The 17,524-nt window shown below is 41.8% G+C and overlaps 1 protein-coding gene across 2 annotated transcripts in view; it reads left to right on the top strand.

The window, feature by feature from the left end:
* The window catches only part of MALT1 (MALT1 paracaspase), a 71,572-nt gene that overhangs the window by 38,306 nt on the left and 15,742 nt on the right, over positions 1–17,524 (top strand). For both annotated transcript variants that reach the window (XM_019496108.2, XM_014594107.3), the window contains 2 exons: positions 1,464–1,667; positions 17,016–17,193. In XM_019496108.2, coding sequence (XP_019351653.1) covers positions 1,464–1,667; positions 17,016–17,193 — 382 coding nt within the window. The remainder of the gene's footprint in view (positions 1–1,463; positions 1,668–17,015; positions 17,194–17,524) is intronic.

Genomic DNA, 17,524 nt, shown 5'->3' with positions numbered 1-17,524 from the left:
GGGGGGGGGGAGGTTTTTTAAGCTGCAAAAAACATTTAAAAGAAAATAAGCAGAGGATCTTTTGGGGGAAGCAAAAGGATACAACTTATAAGCAGAGGTTGGATAGAACAAGACTTTGGTGCAAGACTTTGAGGTGCCTTCCAGGCCTATGGTCCTACATGCTTCTTTGTGCTGAATAGGCCTGCACACTGCATCATTGGCCTTGACGTTAAGAAGACTAAATGTTCCTAGGATCATAGACGAATGGAGCTGGAACATTGCAGAAGGTCAATTATTCCAACCCCTGGCTTAGTGTGGGATTATCTCTGTTGAAAACATCCCAGCCAATTGTTTCTCTAACTTGGCTTTGAAAACTTCCAAAGATGGAGATAGATTCTAATAACCTCCCTTTTAGTAACCCGTTCCAGTGCTCACCCACACTCATGGTGGGATAATTCTTTCTAGTATCCAACCTAATTTTCTCTTGATGTAATTCAAGGGTGCAGACAGAAGAGCAGCTCCCTGTTGCAACTTACAGCACTTTGCAGGAAGTGCTATGAGTTGCAACCATCCCCCGGACCTAACAGAAGTTTGCTGTCATGTCTGGGAGTTGGGGCTCCAGTTGCTTGCTGTGAGCCTGCAGCCCAGTCTTTATAGCAACGCCACTCCCCACTCCCAGCTGGGAAGCTTGTTCTTGTGGTTCCCCAGCCCAAGATAGGGGGGCTACAATCCACCCACTCCACCTTCCACTGCTGACTAAAAACCCCCCAAACCAAACTTCCTCTGTTCCCTTTCCCCACTTCTGTTCTGAAAACAGCAACAGCCTGGGAGCTCCACAGACACAAGTTACAGAATATATTCCATTTTGGTGTCGCCATCTACACGTGCGCCTGTATTAGGGTGCTGTAAATTAATTAACTGTCATAAGATAGTACTGTTGGGGACAGTCCCTGACAGTACCATCTTACAGCAAAGTACTCAACTGCTTAACTACATGCACATGGTGATAGGGGCTGGCTGGGGCACAGTGATGCTAAATTCTGGGTCTGCCTGCTGCCTAGCCCTGCACTTTAGCCCCCTTGTGCTCTAGCCAGCCCCTACACCACCGCTCACAGCCTGGGACTAATCCTTGGGGCCCCCTGGCATCCCAAGGTTGCTCCATCCCTGCTCAACTGCTGTGGTCCTGGCACATGTGTAGACGCTGCATTCAGTGTGCCCGAGTATATCATGTCACCTTAATGGCATGTGTGGATTCACCCACTGTATAGAAAGGAAATATTCCATGGATTCATAGAGATGAAAGAGATTGTTTGAGACATGCTGCCAGTCCTGTTTGTTTTCCCAAGTGATGGAAAATGAATAGTTTTTTTTTCAGTTGAAGAGAGTGTGTGTTTCAACTCTTAGTGCAAATATTTAAGGCTAAAAAAAGAAGATATGCATGCATCTGACCCAGAAATGTATAATTTTTTTCTTTGTCTTTTCAGCAATAGACAAGGTAGCACTGTTGATTGGAAATATGAGCTACTGGAATCACCCCCAGCTGAAGGCTCCAATGGTAGATGTATACGAATTGACCAACTTGCTAAGACAGCTGGATTTCAAGGTTGTTTCTCTGCTAGATCTTACTGAATCTGAGATGCGGAATGCAGTGAATGAATTTTTACTTCTGTTGGACAAAGGAGTGTATGGTAAGAGATCATGATACATCCAACTGAGTTGGTCAGCTTTGGGGCAGGGTGGTTTGTGGTGGGGTATATCTGTCATTTTTACAGTTTCCTCCCAGATCAGTAGTAACCCCATGTGGTATCTACAGTGATGCTAGCTTTAGTAATGTGCATGAAGAATGGAGAAAAGTAAGTTAGTAACACCCACCAACGCATTCCGTGGTTTTGACTAAAAAGTTATTGTCGCTTTAATTATGTGAACAGATAAAATCTTAGAGCCTCGTTTCTATAACCACACCTAAGAAAAAGTAAAGTACTTTTCTACATACTGCTAGATACTTTCATATTAGTTAAAAGTGGGGTGTTACTTCCTAAAATCTTCTGCACTGAGGTAGCATGTTTAAGCAGCACAATGTGCATACATTTGAAGATCTGGAACAAACGTGTAAGCAAGAGTCAGAATTGTCTTTTTTTTGTCTTGTTTCCCAGAATGCACTCATGCAAGCACAATGAGATAGGTAGAGGCAAATACGCAGACCTAGTTTCCAGGGCAGAAATGCTGTGAGGAAATAAAACTTTCCTTGAAACTGGCTGGATGTTTGGGAATGAGTTGGTGACAATATCATAGTCATAGTGAACATAAGCCCTTTGACATGCAAATACTACAAATGCATGCCATGTTTTTAAACTGGTACTCCTGTAGTTTATAAAGATCATGTAAAATGGGGAGGACTTTTTTTCCTTTTCCTAGATCTGCTACTGCTCCCAAATGTGTTAGACTTCCAAATTTAGTAGCTGGTAATAAAGAAACAAAATTCCTCCTCTTGACTGCTGGATTTCACTTCTGCTGTACATGTGATACTATTCATAATGTCTGTAATAGGGTGGGGGGAAAAGGCACTTTACATCTGAATTACCACTTTGAAAAACAAGCAGAAAAAATCTTTAAAAACAAACTCTTGCCAGGATTTTTAGTTTCATCTATATATTGCAAAGAAACAAAACCAGTGCAAACCCAGTTTGCTTCTTTGTGGAATTCAATGCAAGTCTGTAGAGGCAGAAGCTAGGAACTCAAGTAAAAGACCTGCCATGGGCTTCTGACGCTGTTGCTTTTCTGCAAGTGAGGGTGGCAAAGGCTTTGGTGAATAGTCTGTAGCTAGTGAAATAGAAGTGAAATAAAACTTACTGAACACCTCTGTGAGAAATTTCCTTTAGTGAAATCTTCAGGCTTTGTCCCTTCATATGTGGGGTAGGGTGCCCAATATGTGGTAATGCCATTTTAGAAAACAGTAATTATAATTTATTTCCAGACTAACATAATTAATTTGATATTTCATGAGTATTGACAGGTTAACTTACAATACAAGTACTGAATGATACAGTGAGATTAAACTTCTTCTTTCCCTCCGGGCAGACTAATTATATGTAGGAGTCTGCTCGTATTGTGGCTGATGAGTCCAAAATTTGTGGCCGGATCACACGACCACCTGCCATTTTTGCAGTCTTTTTGTGGTTCAGGGCCCCCCAACACTGTTGATTGGTCAAGGGGCCCTGGAGGTGCTGCCCCTCACTGCTGATTGGCTGAGGGGCAGGCACTGCATCATAATTACCCTGATAAGCCTATGGAAGCCTTTAATTGACACATTATTAAGTAATCTAAGCATTCAATTAAACTCTAAACTGAAATGTCTTATGAAATTAAAGCTATACATACCATGAATTGTAACTAATGTCATCACCATAATTTATTATTAAAGTTGTAAAAAGCGGATTTTAGCAATGCTCAGAGCTAATCTTGAGACAGGCAATTCATGTTAGCTGTTAAACACCAGCATGCAGCATCCACTGGCAGTTTCCACTGACATCCTCTGTCTCTGTGGGGTAGACACGTGTCCATAAACTGAGATCGCATGCTCAGTGTCCACTGAGTTGCTTGAAATAGCGAGGCAGTGTTTTGCCAGGTCAGAGAGATGCAGAAGCTGGTTAGAAACAGACTCCCAAAACATGGTCACAGTCACAGGCATCTGGCACTCTTTGTCAAAAAGTTTGTGTAAGTAGCATGTTCCTCGTCATGCTCTTTCTGCCATTCAGGGATTGATTTTTGGTAGCTGAGGATCAAAACTCAGAAAAGGCACCTGATTTGGGGTCAAAAACGTGAAAAGCACTAAGGAAGGAGACAACTGGTTGTTTGAGCTGCCGTGGTAGTGACAGGCTGTACTTGTAGTACTGGTTAAACTTCATGGCTATTGTCTAGGACAGGGCTCTTCTCTGCTGGTTTTAATGATGACAGCTTGATAGTCCTTGTGATGCCATTTCTTTGACCCAACTCATCAAATCCATCAGCTTGGTGTGTGCATGGTGGATCACAGCTTGTTGGCCTTCAAACCACGTTACCATGAACCAGTTGGCATTTTCTGCCACAAAATTCACTTGATCTTGAATGTCTCCTTGTTCCAGGAGATCATGTAACTTAAGCATGCACTGTGTGCCAGGTGGGTTTTCTTGGACACACATTGCTGTTAGTGCTGCATAGTCTTGTGGTAACAGACCACATTGAACCACAAATTCCACCTTGTGAGCACAGGCTCTGGTGGCAGGGACCATCACATGTGGGTCCCCACTTTGACTGGAAAGGGACTCCCTGTACCTGGAAAGTGCTTGAAGGCTGTCTTGAAGGAGGAAACCAGGCTATCCACATTGGGGAACTGCTTGCATCAGATGTCATTTACTAAAGACAGAGTGTCCACATTGCAGGTGACATGAACTGCATTGTGCTTCATTCCATGAGGCACATCAGAAAAAGTCTTCCACATATACATAGGCAGACAATGCTCTTTGTGTGAATCTGATATCTTTTGTTAGACCAACTTAAATAGCTGGGAAAAAATTTTAAGCGAGCTTTTGGGTTTAAAAACCATTTGTCAGGCTGAGGACGCCTCTGCGGTTAGTGTGTGCTCTTCCTGGATGGAATGAATAGTAAAGAAGCCAGAGGCTGGGCTGCATGCAAGAAAGGGCATCGGTGAAGATGTAACTTGGAGTCAGTGGGTGAGACAGACTGAGGGGGTGGAAAAGGGGAATGAATGTAGCAGTTAGACAGTGGAGAGGTGCCTGGGGAGTCAGATGTCAGGAAGGTTATAATGTGTCATAAATCCAATGTCTATATGTAGTCCATGATTTTTAGTATCCAGGAGGTTGATGAAGTGGAGTTTGTAGGCTCGTCTCTAGGAAGTGTTGTGTAAGTTTCCTTTGAGGATCAGGACTGAGAGATTGGAGGGAGAGTGGTTTTCTTGTCAGCCTGGCGAAGGGTTTTTAAACCTGAAAGCTTGCTTAAAATTTTTCTCCAACTATTTAAATTGGTCTAATAAAAGATTCACCCAAAGAACCTTGTCTGCCTACGTCCTTAGATTAACACAGGTACAACCTACACCCCTCCTCATATGCATGGCGCTGTCAGACAAATGCTGAGATCTTGTTAAATTCTGAGCTGTAGTTGACAACAGCCTTCGCTACGGCCTGAGCCACAGTAGAAAACTTGACAGACATGAGGTGGACCAGCTCCATTTGAAAAACAGGCAGGTCCCGGTCTGTCCAGCTCCCCAAATAAAATGTGCTGCACATAGTTATCTTGAGGGTCGGGGACTCCCATCAGCCACAATGGAGATGGATTGCTACACTGCCAATGCAGACTTTGTGGACTGTACATGCAAGTAATCACTGCTTGGAGATAGTCTTGCACATGGGAAACATTCAGCATTTGGCACATTTGTATAAGGTAGTCTCTTAACTTGGGGTGATCAGTTTTTTCCAGTGGGATATTTGCTGCTGTGAAAGCCTGCATAAGGGAAAATGTCGCCACTTGCCTTGCCAAACTGTTTTCCAAGGTCCTTTTAAAGAGCAAGGACATGCTTGCTTGTTTCTTGATCTGACCTTCAGCCTCTGCAGGAACCTTTTACTTCATATGCACCTCAGACTCTTAAGTGTCAATTGACCTATACTGTTTTTCCTTGTCACATCCAGAGTCACGTTGCAAGTAGTACAGAGCAATTTTTCTCCATCTGCTTGCAAGGCCCCTGAAGGGGATACTGCCTTACATGATCCAGAGCTGAAATAAATTTTGCTTCCTTGAAGGATTTCTTCTCGCTCTTCATCCTCCTCAAGCTGCAGCATGACTCTGGTTGCCTCAAAGGTGATGCTGCAGCCCTTTCGCTTCCCCACTGGCCCTGGACTGGCACCTGTACTGAGCCCGAGGCGCAGGTTCAGCCCCTCATTAACTCCCCCTCGCCCCATGTGCTCCAAGGCTGCAGGGCTCCCCGCTCTTTTCTTTGCTTGCTAGTAAGCTAGTTGTTTGTTTGTTTGTTTTTCTAAGTGATCCCACAAAAATCTCGGAGACCTGCCATTTTTCACGGAAGACCCTCGATTTAGTGTTTTCCGCGAAAAGTGTGAAATCGCTATTTCGGTAGGTTCCTAATTATATGCTAGTTTTTGCTGAGCTTTTGTCACGAAAACATGGTCTTAAGTGTGGGTCCTCACTCAGATCCAGAAGTGGAGTGCTTAAAAGTATTTGCAAGTTGCATGGCATTTTTCTTGAGAGGATTCTGGGACATGGAAAATGGATCTGCCCCTTCTAAGCCTCATCTTGAAGGGCCGGCTAGGGCTGAATGAATGAAATCAAGCAATTCAGCCAAAATCTTTACTTTTTTTTTATTGAGTACAGGGCATCCTGAATTGTCTAAAGGATCTACCACTGTGACTGGCTAGAATTTTTTGTTGTTAAATACTATCTCTGTATAAAATGACTTTTCTTTGTCCCTTCCATCCCACTTTACCCCTCACTACATCTCTCTCTCCTCCCCCTCTGCCCCCCCACAAAAAAAGCCCCTAGAGCATAGACTAGAATAGCCTATATAAAGCAATCAGAATATACCCTAAGGTAAATCTGTCCAAGAAAAAGCTTTAGCTGATGTCTACATGAACAGGTTTAAAGGTGAAATTTATTTCTTAATGTGGTTTTTATATTAGTGTGACACCTGACGCTTGCTACATGTAGGGCTGCCTGATCTGGTATTCAGCATGTCTTTCACCATTGATGTATCGGCACCAGGATTCACATTGACATGATTTATTATAGCAGTAAAGTTCACTAGATTTTTCTGATGGCAGCATTTTCATTTTCTTTCCATGTGAAGTAGATTTACCTTGTGTTGGGTGTTATGCATTTGAGTATGCTAAAGACTTTTATTCCTTTTTAGGGCTTCCTGTTTACTTTGTTTTTGACAGAAATTAAAAAAAAATAGTGATGAAGCTTTGCCATTCTCCCAGAGTCAGTGTGAGAGCTCTCACAAAGTGCATTTTACAGTTTAGCTTTTGTGTTGCCAGGTGTTTATCTGTATGAAAGACCAGTGTGCCATTTCCCCAGTAACATTTAGCATTAAACCTTCATAAACTAATTTGTCATTTAAATGGTCATTTTATTTACTTTAGATAGAGGCTATTAACATCTCAGAAACATATAAAAGATGCTGTCAGTCTGTAAATTGCTAGTGCTTTATTGCTTTTTAGCAGGCACAGCTCCAAACACAAGAGGCACAGCTGCTACTCCATTTTGTCCTTTTACACACATGCATGATACTTACCGTGACATTGCGTAATTACTACTTACTGCCAGGAAAGTGGCATTTCAGATACTGTTCCTTAAGAGAAGAACTGATAAACAAATTGATGACTGTCTCTATACTCTAGTTCCTTTAATGTAGACTGTTCAGTGCAGTGCAGAATTACTGCATTCACCATTTGCAAGTGAGATAAGAGATGTAGCAGCCTATCTTTTAAACACTGAAAGATAATCTGTCTGTTTTTGTAATAACTCAGAAGGTCATTTAAAACGTTAATTTCTATGAAGGACTTTAATCTTCTCAAAGGTACTTGTGATGGTACTTCTAATAAGGCATCCTGGATGTCTGTTATCAGATGTTGCATCCATATAGTTCACTTCTGACTTGGAGCTTAGTACATTTACTGGCTATTGCATTTTTAATACTTGATGCTGAGTGCTCATCACCTATCTAATTCAGTTGCTTGCGCTGTGACATTAAATCTGGTTGCCATTATAAATTGACCTACTTTGGTATTCTGACTCTTTTGATTATGTTTTTCTCAGTGGAAATCATATTCTGTAGTCATGTAATTAGAGGATGATAAAGTTGTTTGGGCATTTTGTAACTTTTGAGTGCTTGTCTTTACAGGTTTAACAGTCTTTATACATTGAAACTTTGTGTGCAATTATTTTTACAGCAGTACCTTTAAATAAATCAAACTCTCGGGGCCTATGAGCCCAAGTTTCCATACTACTAAGGAATAGTAAGATGGGTATTGGATACATTGTATAGAGTTTGTTCCTCCTGGCTCATGAGTTTTCTGTTGTCTGCATGGCAGTGTTATACATTCCAAATTGCATAGTGGCTTATTGCTCATAACAAGCTTATAAGGAATGAGGCTTTCAGGACAAGTACCTTAAGTATTGCTTCTATATATTATATGTTAGGTGGGAAAATATGTATATATGATTTAGTTAGGCCATAAAGGTGCAAATCTACCCTGCCTTCTGTCTGACTTCAGACCAACATGGCTAACTACCTCTCCTATATACTTACCATAGAGGAAAGTCCCTGTAAGCTCCTGAAGCCAGGACTACATGTCCATAGTTCATCAGGCTGGCAAGTTTTCTCCATCTAACTTTTACTGTAGAGTTGCTGGAACAGCTTTGGGCGTGATGCCTGGTATTCCTAAAAGACAGCCCAGTGAGAATGGAACTGTTGTCAGTTCTTGAACTACAGGCTTCCTGTGGCACCATGCAGTGAAAAGAGAGACTGGATAATTATAGCAATAAGTATATAATATCTAGTACTGTCCTAGTTGATGGTGACAATTTTGGAAGGAATATAAAGCCAATCTTTAATTATTAGAAACCAGGCTGAGGCTAATGAAGATGGCAGATTACCGCACATACGCCTACAGAGTTATGACACCTCTGGGGCCTTAGATAGAGTGCTGTAGCAATGAAGTTTGGCACCGGGGGTAAAGCCCGCAGTGGCAGCCTGCCCTCGTCCTGTGCACAGATCCTTGGGACACCCCCCCCCCCCTTCCCATGCTTGTCTAGGACTACATTCAGCAGCAGGAGCTGCCCTTCCCCTGTCCCTGTACCTCTTCCCCCGCAACGAGCTGCTCACGGCTCCGTCCCACACCCCACCCTGGCTGGGCAGCGCTTGTTGGCGCCCCTTTGCTTCAGTGCTTGGGGCGGTCACCCCACTGGCCCCCTCCCCTCCCTTGCTACAGCATTGCTTAGGTAATAGCCACTTTCAGAGACTGGGTACTCAAGTGGATGGACATTTATGTCTGATCCTGTTAAGCATTTTCTGCATGTGGAAAAGGGAGGCTGTAGAGGAAAGGAGAACTATGGTGGCAGAAATCAACTTGATTTTTAAGGAAAGATCTTTTTCCAAATCTGCTCATGGCCCATAATTACAGGAAGGTTTTTATGTGATTTTAGTGAATTCCTGCCTGCCCATTCAGTTATTAAGCCTGATCTTTTTCCTGTAGTAGAAAATAATTTCAGGTTTATCAGATTGCTGGCAGATGGGTGCTCTGGTGATCCTGATTGTTGGGTTGGTTTTTTTTTTAAGTTATTGGCAAATTTTTCGTGTCTTATAAAGATTGCAGTGAGAAGAAGAGTAGAAGAGGAAAAATAGAAAGAGTAGATAAGAAGAAGAGAGTGAAAAAGAAAAAAACTAGGGAATGAACAAGGCAAAGGAAAGAAGGGCAGTAAGGAGAATGGGAGAGAATATGAGTATGAGAAACTAGGGAAAGACTCGACAGGCAGTAAGAGAGGCTTCTTTGATTCTGAAAACCAAGGGCTTCGCAGTGGTGGAGCAAGGACGAGCAATTGAGGGGAGGGCAGAAAGAAAAAATTAAATAAAGAAAATAAGCTTAAAAAAACTAGAAAAGAGAGAGTCAAAAAGGGCGGGGGATAAAATTGCTAAGGATGGGGAAAGCATGTGCATTGAGGGAACAAAGTTCAGTATTTAGTAAATAAATGTTTGGATTTATACATGCTGCAGTCTTCTCATTGCTGTATTGAGTGGTGGCCTGAACTGCCTGGTCTGGTCTTGCCCTCTCCCCCTATAGTCCAGAGCTCCAGCTTCCAAAATGGAGAATGAACTTTGCTCTCTGCAGCCTGATCCCATATCCTTACACAACAGTGACTGCTGTTCCATACAGAGAGGGAAATGATGGGCAAAAGCAGGTGAGGTGCAAAAAGTGTATTAGGGTCACAAAGCCCAAGTGTAGATCAGTGAGAAAGGAACTTTGGACATAGAAAGCTGAGAGAGCGCACTGCTTGGAGTATTCTGGTGCCCTCGACCTTCATTCTAATTGGTGATTTTTTTATTTTTTTTTTCATCGCTTTGAAGGGAGTTGACAGATAATGGTCTGTCCTTGCTTCCTGGTTTCCAATTCCTGCCTGTTTTATGAAAGTAATGTAATTAAAGGTAAACTGGGAGCACTGGGAACTAACCCAAGAAACCAGAGATTAGTCAGTCCCAGAAGGGAAATTGCGGAGAAGAGCTTAAGGAACGTGGACAACATAGCTTAGTGCAGACACTGCTGGCCCTCAAGCACCTATCATGTATTGTTCACTTTTTCTCTTGGAAAAACTGATTAATATTAAAACACTGACACTGTACAAGACCAGAGCTCTTGAATACAGACCTGTGCACATGGTTATTTAGTCTGGACTTCATTCTAAACTGAACAAGGCCTTAATTTGGCCCAGAAATACGAAAGCCTAAAATGTTAACAAACAGAATCAGAGGACTGACTGAGTTTGCTGGAGCTGTTAGCATACTGAAAGTTGTATGTGATTTTAAATACCATGTTTGAAGCAAGGCCAGGGCTAATCAGTAGACATGAAATGGTGAACTGTTTGGCTTTGGTGTAGAGCCTGTCTAGTGAATTGGGTGACTCCCTCGCATCTAATGCCAGAAACAGAAAAGATTCGCTAAATGTAGGGGTTGTTCTCATTCACATCTTGGTATAGTTCCATCAGCTTCTGGAAGTTAATAGTGACTTGTTCTGCTGTAAATGACAGCAGAATCCTTTGATATTTTACAGTTACTTTTTATATTTTTGTGATATTTCAAGCAAGTATGTAATCACACATGTGCATGTGTGCACATCTACGTGTTCTGCTTCACTTAAAAATGTATCAGATGTTCAAATTCTATTGTGTCAGCTACTATATGCCTACTGCCATATTTACCCAAATCCAAAACTACTTTGAATTTAAGGCAACACTCCCAATTGTTACATTCTGGACATGGACATTTTATAAATTAGTTTTAATTTTCCATGTCTAGAAACTAGTTATTGGAGGGTCCTTTTAAATTCATCACCCTCCACCACTGCTGCAGGGAAAGCAGTGGCCCCTTGCCCCCTCCCCCACCCCATGCCTTCTTCCTTCTGCCTCTTGTCCCCCTCCTGTCCATGCTCTATTTCCCTGCTCTCACCCCCTACCACCCACTTTACCTTTGCAGCTATTCTGGCTCTGTCTCTGCCAGGAGCATGGAGCACTGGGCAGTAGTGATGGCACCAGCAACAGCTCCCCATTCTCCTCCCTGCTCTGTGCGCTTTTCCCCATGCTCCTGCTACACTGTGTACCCCTTCCTCATGCTCCCCCTTCTCCATGTACCCCCTTCCCCCATGTCCTTTCCCTGTACTCATCTTGCTCTGTGTGTCCCTTCCTCTGTGCTCCCTCAAGCACCACATGCCCCTTTACCTGCGCTCCTCCCAGCACCATGTGTCCTTTCCCTGTGCTCCCTTCTGCACTGCGTGCCCCACTCCATGTACCCTGTACTTGCTGCATGAACCACCCTGGCCCTGTTCAGAGCCCCAGAAGCTGCTTGCCTGGCCTGTACTCAAAACTAAGATTAGAGTTTCCCTCCCATGCTGAATGGAGGAAAATACCTTGTCTTAGATTCAAATAAATGTGGTAGTATCTGCTAAAAACAGGCCAGTCCAGTCCAAAAGAAACTGATCAATCAGTGGTGCAAGTACACATGATTTTTGGTCGTGAAGCTAGTTTGTAGATAATATGCATTATTGGCAATAACTCACTGCACTGAATACTGTGGTGATGATCTCATGACCATACTATATTTAGCTATGTGCAGGGAGAACATTTGCAGGTGGCTTGATACAGGTGATATTGAGATGCATTAAGGAAAAACATGCCTAATGTCACATCTGGCTGCCTTTGACTCCCCAAGCCCAGTGAACAGGATCCATTTACTTCTGGGTCAGCTGGCATCACAGGACAAATGGCACATGTTTCAGTGCAGATCCAGAGCGGGGTTTGAACTTGCTCACCTGGAGCTATAATGAAACCCCTTAACCACTCTGCTGTGCCACTTTAGATGTGGTCTCATACTCCCTGCAGTTGATGTGGTCTATCACCCTGCAAGTTTATGGCTGAGACCTCTTATGTCTTCTTTCCTGAATTTTGTTCAGTGTTCAACCCTGAATTTCATTAATCACATAACGTTTCTCCTTTTTCTGAGCCTGTGGGTGTGAAGGTAACTGTTGAATAACCGAAGAATGAGCAGCTAAGTCCTCATACATGCACCTCATTGGACACCAGAAGTTACAGCAAAAAATCTATGAAAGATTTTTATTTTAAATTGGACATAGGGGGTAGACAGGTGAATAATTGAAACACTTTGAAAACTGCTTTACAGTTTACACTGTAACGTTTAAACCTGTTCCACTTGGTCCAGTAAAATATATAATCAAAAAAACCCTTGCTCATTGAAGAGCGGACAGATATAAAAGGCTTGTATTGGTTCAGCTCCTGTGTGGTAAGTGTCCCTGCTCCCACAGCTTTCAGAGCAGTTAGCGTTATGTCTGTCCACAGTCCTAGGTGAGATGACAAAGACATGTTTCTACATTGTGCCATAACATCTAGGAACGCCATTCTCCCAAGGAATATTTTTCAGCTTTTCATTTAGTCCTGGCTAGGATGGGAGTGAATGTAAGAATGTACTTAAAACCTAGTGGGCCAGAAAAGGGTGTGGATACTTCAGGTGATCAAACAGCTTCAGACTCTGTTTCAGGAAGCACTTAAGCATGTACTTAACTGCAAACCTGTGCTTCAGTCCTATCAAAGTCAATACTAGGCTTTCAAATGAAGGTAAAGTCTATCTTGATTTGTTTGCCCTAAAGCATGTATTGGGGCATTGATAAGCTCCATTAAAAGGTTTTATTTATAGATATACAAGAGGATCTTTACCAGAGATGCAGCTTATGTTTGCAAATATTTCTTTTGCTGCTTGAATGGAATAAGGCATACCGCTGGTATAGCTGCATCTATACCAGGTCTTTTGTTGGCTTGGTTATTTTGGTTAGGAGTGAGATGTCTGTTGCTGCTTCTCCCCATCCCTCTCTTAACCAACTTAGCTGTGCTAGTGAAACTCTCTAGTGAAGCCCAGGCCTCCCGTGTATATGTGTAAAGCATTAGTAGCATTCTCAATATTGAAGTAATAGGCATGCAGCATTACAGAGGTTGTTTGTGTTTGGGGAAATTAAATACTGTAACCGTTTGCATCTTCAGTTAGATCTGATGTGTTCTTAATGAAGGTGACACATGAAGCTTGTTACTGAAGCCATGTGATGAGCTTTTGGAAATGTCCTCTTTCTATAGTATCATAAAATAACAGCATGTAGCTTTCTCACAATAGCTTGGATTTACTTCTATTACTGTCAAATTAATTAGTAAATCTATAAGATTGTTTTTCATTAATAAAACTTAAGATCTCTATCTTCATTTTTATAAATTTTAAGCAAGCTTAACATTTAATTTTGAAAATTAAATTGTATCAAATCTAAATGAAAGCAATAAGTGCCTTTTAATACAGGGAAATGTTCATCTTGACTAATTTTATTGTGTTTTTATTTTTATTGCAAATTAGTTTTTATCATTTAATAATGGTCCTTGTTAAATGTCAGCTAAGCCATATCCAATATTAAAACTTTAATAGTTTTAAAATTTCCTCTAATGACATTAATGTCAATTAGAATTGCTTTCCAAGAGACTGATAACTGTATTAAATCTTTACTCATGGGCACTGAGACTTGGAGCGGTATAATCTCGAGTATGTGCACCTACTAATTTAGCACTACACCTGAAGTCCACTGAAAAGTTTCCTTTAATTTCAACAGGCTGTGCATCAGGTGCAAGGGGCCTGTTGATAGGTGTTCGGCCCACACATGCCAGTCATATGTGAGAACTGGAATCTTGTATTTAATTTACTAATATTAGCTTATTGCTTAAATTGTTTTAATTAGATGTTGTAAAAATTGTATGCCCTTTCAAATCTTAACTTATTTGAGTGAAGCTACTGTCAGTCGCTTGAAGATTAGACAGCTTTTAATAGCATCAAGTGTTGTGCAAACAATTTTTTGGTCCCAAGTTGCTTTATACTTGCTTTTCATATGCTTATCTTTACTCTGAACTGTAGGTTTGGAGTCTTCCAGTAAGAGTTGTAAGCTGTGCTTATTGAATGGAGAGATTTTCAAGGTCTCAATAGAGATTTTAAGGAGATGTTATGAATAACTGAAATGGAGGGTTCAAAGTATCATGTCCAGTCTCTTGGTGTTGACCATGATAAAATGCACAGGACTGTAATTAAGTTGAAGTGTTGTTTTGTTTCTTTTTGTTTCAAGTAGATAAAATGAAGGTTTAGGTGCATCACAGTATAAAAGCTGGCTTTAAAATAGGGTATTTCAGTGTTTTAAATGCAGTCTATTGTAAGGCAATGGGTGATCAAATCTTAGGGTGAGAGATGTTTCAGAATTGCCTTTACTAGGGCAGGACCAGATCTCTGGCTAGCATAAGTTATCATATATCTTTTGACTTCAGTTCACTTGCACCAATTTACATCTCTGATTCATAGACTATGGGAATTTATGACTAAAGTTCCTCTTAAAACTGCATCCTTCAATAATAAAGTTAAGACAGTTCCAGGAACAAGAAGTGGGAAAGTTACTTGGTTATATAAACCTGTGATGCAAACATGCACAAGAACTGTCCAAGTTTGTTGATGACACTAAGATGTGGGGCGAGGTGGACACACTTGAAGGGAGAGAGAGGCTGCAACTAGATTTAGACAGACTACAAAAGTGGGCAGATGAGAATAGGATGGGGTTCAACGTAGACAAATGCAGGGTGCTGCACCTTGGGAGAAGGAATCCACAGCATACATACAGGCTGGGGAGTTCCCCTCTTGAAAGCACAGAGGTGGAAAAGGATCTTGGAGTCATTATTGACTCCAAGATGAACACGAGCCGCCAGTGCCAGACCGCAGCCAGCAAGGCCAGCCATACCTTGTCATGTATCCAAAGGTGCATCTCAAGCGGGTCCAGAGAGGTGATCCTCCCCCTCTGTGCGACTTTGGTCAGGCCGCAGTTGGAGTACTGCGTCCAGTACTGGGCGCCGCACTTCAAAAGGGATGTGGCCAGCCTGGAGAGGGTTCAGAGGAGGGTCACCCGCTTGGTGAGAGGGCAGCAGGACAGGCCCTACGAGGAGAGACTGAAGGACCTGAACCTATTCAGCCTCAGCAAGAGGAGGCTGAGAGGGGACCTGGTGGCTGCCTACAAGCTCATTGGGGGGATCAACAGCAAATAGGCAGAGCCCTTTTCTCCCCAGCACCACCTGGGGTGACAAGGAACAATGGTCATAAGCTGATGGAGAACAGGTTTAGGTTAGAGATCAGAAGGCAATATTTTACAGTTAGGGTGGCCAAAATCTGGAACCAACTTCCCAGGGAGGTGGTCCTCGCCCCTACCTTGGGCATATTCAAGAGGAGGTTGGACGATCACCTGTCTGGGGTCTTGTGAACCCAGCATTCAGTCCTGCCTGTGGCAGGGGGTCAGGCTAGATGATCTATTCAGGTCCCTCCTGACCCTAGCTACTATGAAGCTATAATTTAACTTACCACAAGGATTTTACAATAGGTGGAAATTGAAGTGACTGTCAATGTTCCTGTTTTAATGCTGAGATCATACCACCTTATTGCAAACTGACTTCACTGTCTTGTTAGTATTAGACACAAAGTATTTTATTCATAATAGACAAACTCAAAGGCTTAGACAGTAATTGCTATTTAAAGATCAGCAAACATTTTCTAAATCATATAGAGAAAAATTATTTTACTATACAAAACTGTCAAATGTTTGTAGAATTTTGTGAGCATGAAAGCATTGCAAATAATTGTTCACTAAATTTTATTCTAATCCTGTTTTAAGATGATATCCTGATATGTCTATGCAAGTATTCAATTTGAAACAAATTGTTTATTCAGCAGAACCATATAGCAGTGATGGATCTGAACTATAAAAAAAACCAAACCCAACCCTTGAGAGATGATCAATTGAAAAAAACAAACATTTATAAGTACTCTAAAAATAGCAACCTGTCCCTTATTCCTGCCAGTCCTTGTGATATATGATAGTATCTTTCTGTATCATAGAATAGTTCTTTCCCCTGTTTTTATAAGAAATGCCAACAAAAACAAATGGAACAATTGACTAATACATCAGAAACCATGAAACTGAAAATATGCAAATAACTGTCAAATTTAGGAATTGAAGAAACTGGAACAATAATTGGTTCTGGTGTTTTTGTTTTGTTAGTACAACCTTAGGATTACATTGGGCATTAATATGGAAATATTTTCAGACAAATATCATTTTTAAGCTGACTACCTCTTTCCTGCTAAACTGTTTGTAGTTGTAAGTGTAACACGTAATTCAGTGTTTTTCTTTACAGTCCAAGATTAAATCTGGATCAACTACTTGAAGCTCTGCAGGTGCATATATACAGGAACTGATTTTGCACATTAGTACAGCTGCTTGTCTGCATATGCCAAGTTTAACTCTTCATGTACAGCACGCTGCAGTTGTTAAAAGGATTTTTTGAAAGTATTTGTGTTTAGATTTTTGTATTCGCTGCTCATTATGTTAGTGAGTACCTTGTAAGTATAAAGTGATATTTCATGTGGACCTAGTGTCCTTTTAAAAGCTATTTTGTTCAACCAAACTCTTGATGTCATATTTACTTATAATAGAGCTGACAATTGCCTGCTCCTGTTTTGGCTTTCTTCCCAGTCATTCGTGATTTATGAATCAGAATAGTATCCGTGTCAGCAAAAATGTCTCAGTTTCTCCAAACGCATGCTGTAAACGTACTGTATGAAGTCCTAGCCCGGTGAAAGTACATAGTGGTCTTCCAGTATGTTCTCCATCATGTTGACTTTCATCTTTCAGGTTTATTATATTATGCTGGCCATGGCTATGAAAACTATGGGAACAGTTTCATGGTCCCTATTGATGCTCCAAATCCCTACCGGTCTGCCAACTGTTTGTGTGTACAGAATATCCTCAAACTGATGCAAGAAAAAGAGACTGGACTCAATGTGTTTTTACTGGATATGTGTCGTAAAAGGTAGGATTTCTGCTTCTTAATACATAGCCACAACTTCCAAGAAACATTTCATGAGTTTTTTTTTTTCTCCCATGATTGGGATAGGGAAAGTGAAAAGACGACAGACCTCATTGCTCTAAGCCAGGGGTAGGCAATGTTTTTTGGCCGGAGTGCTGAAAAACACCATAATGCCTACCTCGGAAGGTGTCGGAGAGCCGCCATGGCAGAAAACAAAATGAGGGCAAGGGGTACGTGGCAGGATGCCTTGCTTCTGCCCCTTGCCCCCCACCCAAAGCCTCTGCCCCCTAGCCCGAGCTCTGCGGCTGCCAGCAGCTACCCCGGCTCTGGGTAG

Source organism: Alligator mississippiensis, chromosome 3 (assembly GCF_030867095.1).
Source record: "Alligator mississippiensis isolate rAllMis1 chromosome 3, rAllMis1, whole genome shotgun sequence".
Taxonomy (NCBI): domain Eukaryota; kingdom Metazoa; phylum Chordata; order Crocodylia; family Alligatoridae; genus Alligator; species Alligator mississippiensis.
Note: the sequence above shows the minus strand (reverse complement) of the source record. Positions and strands in the feature narration are given on the sequence as shown.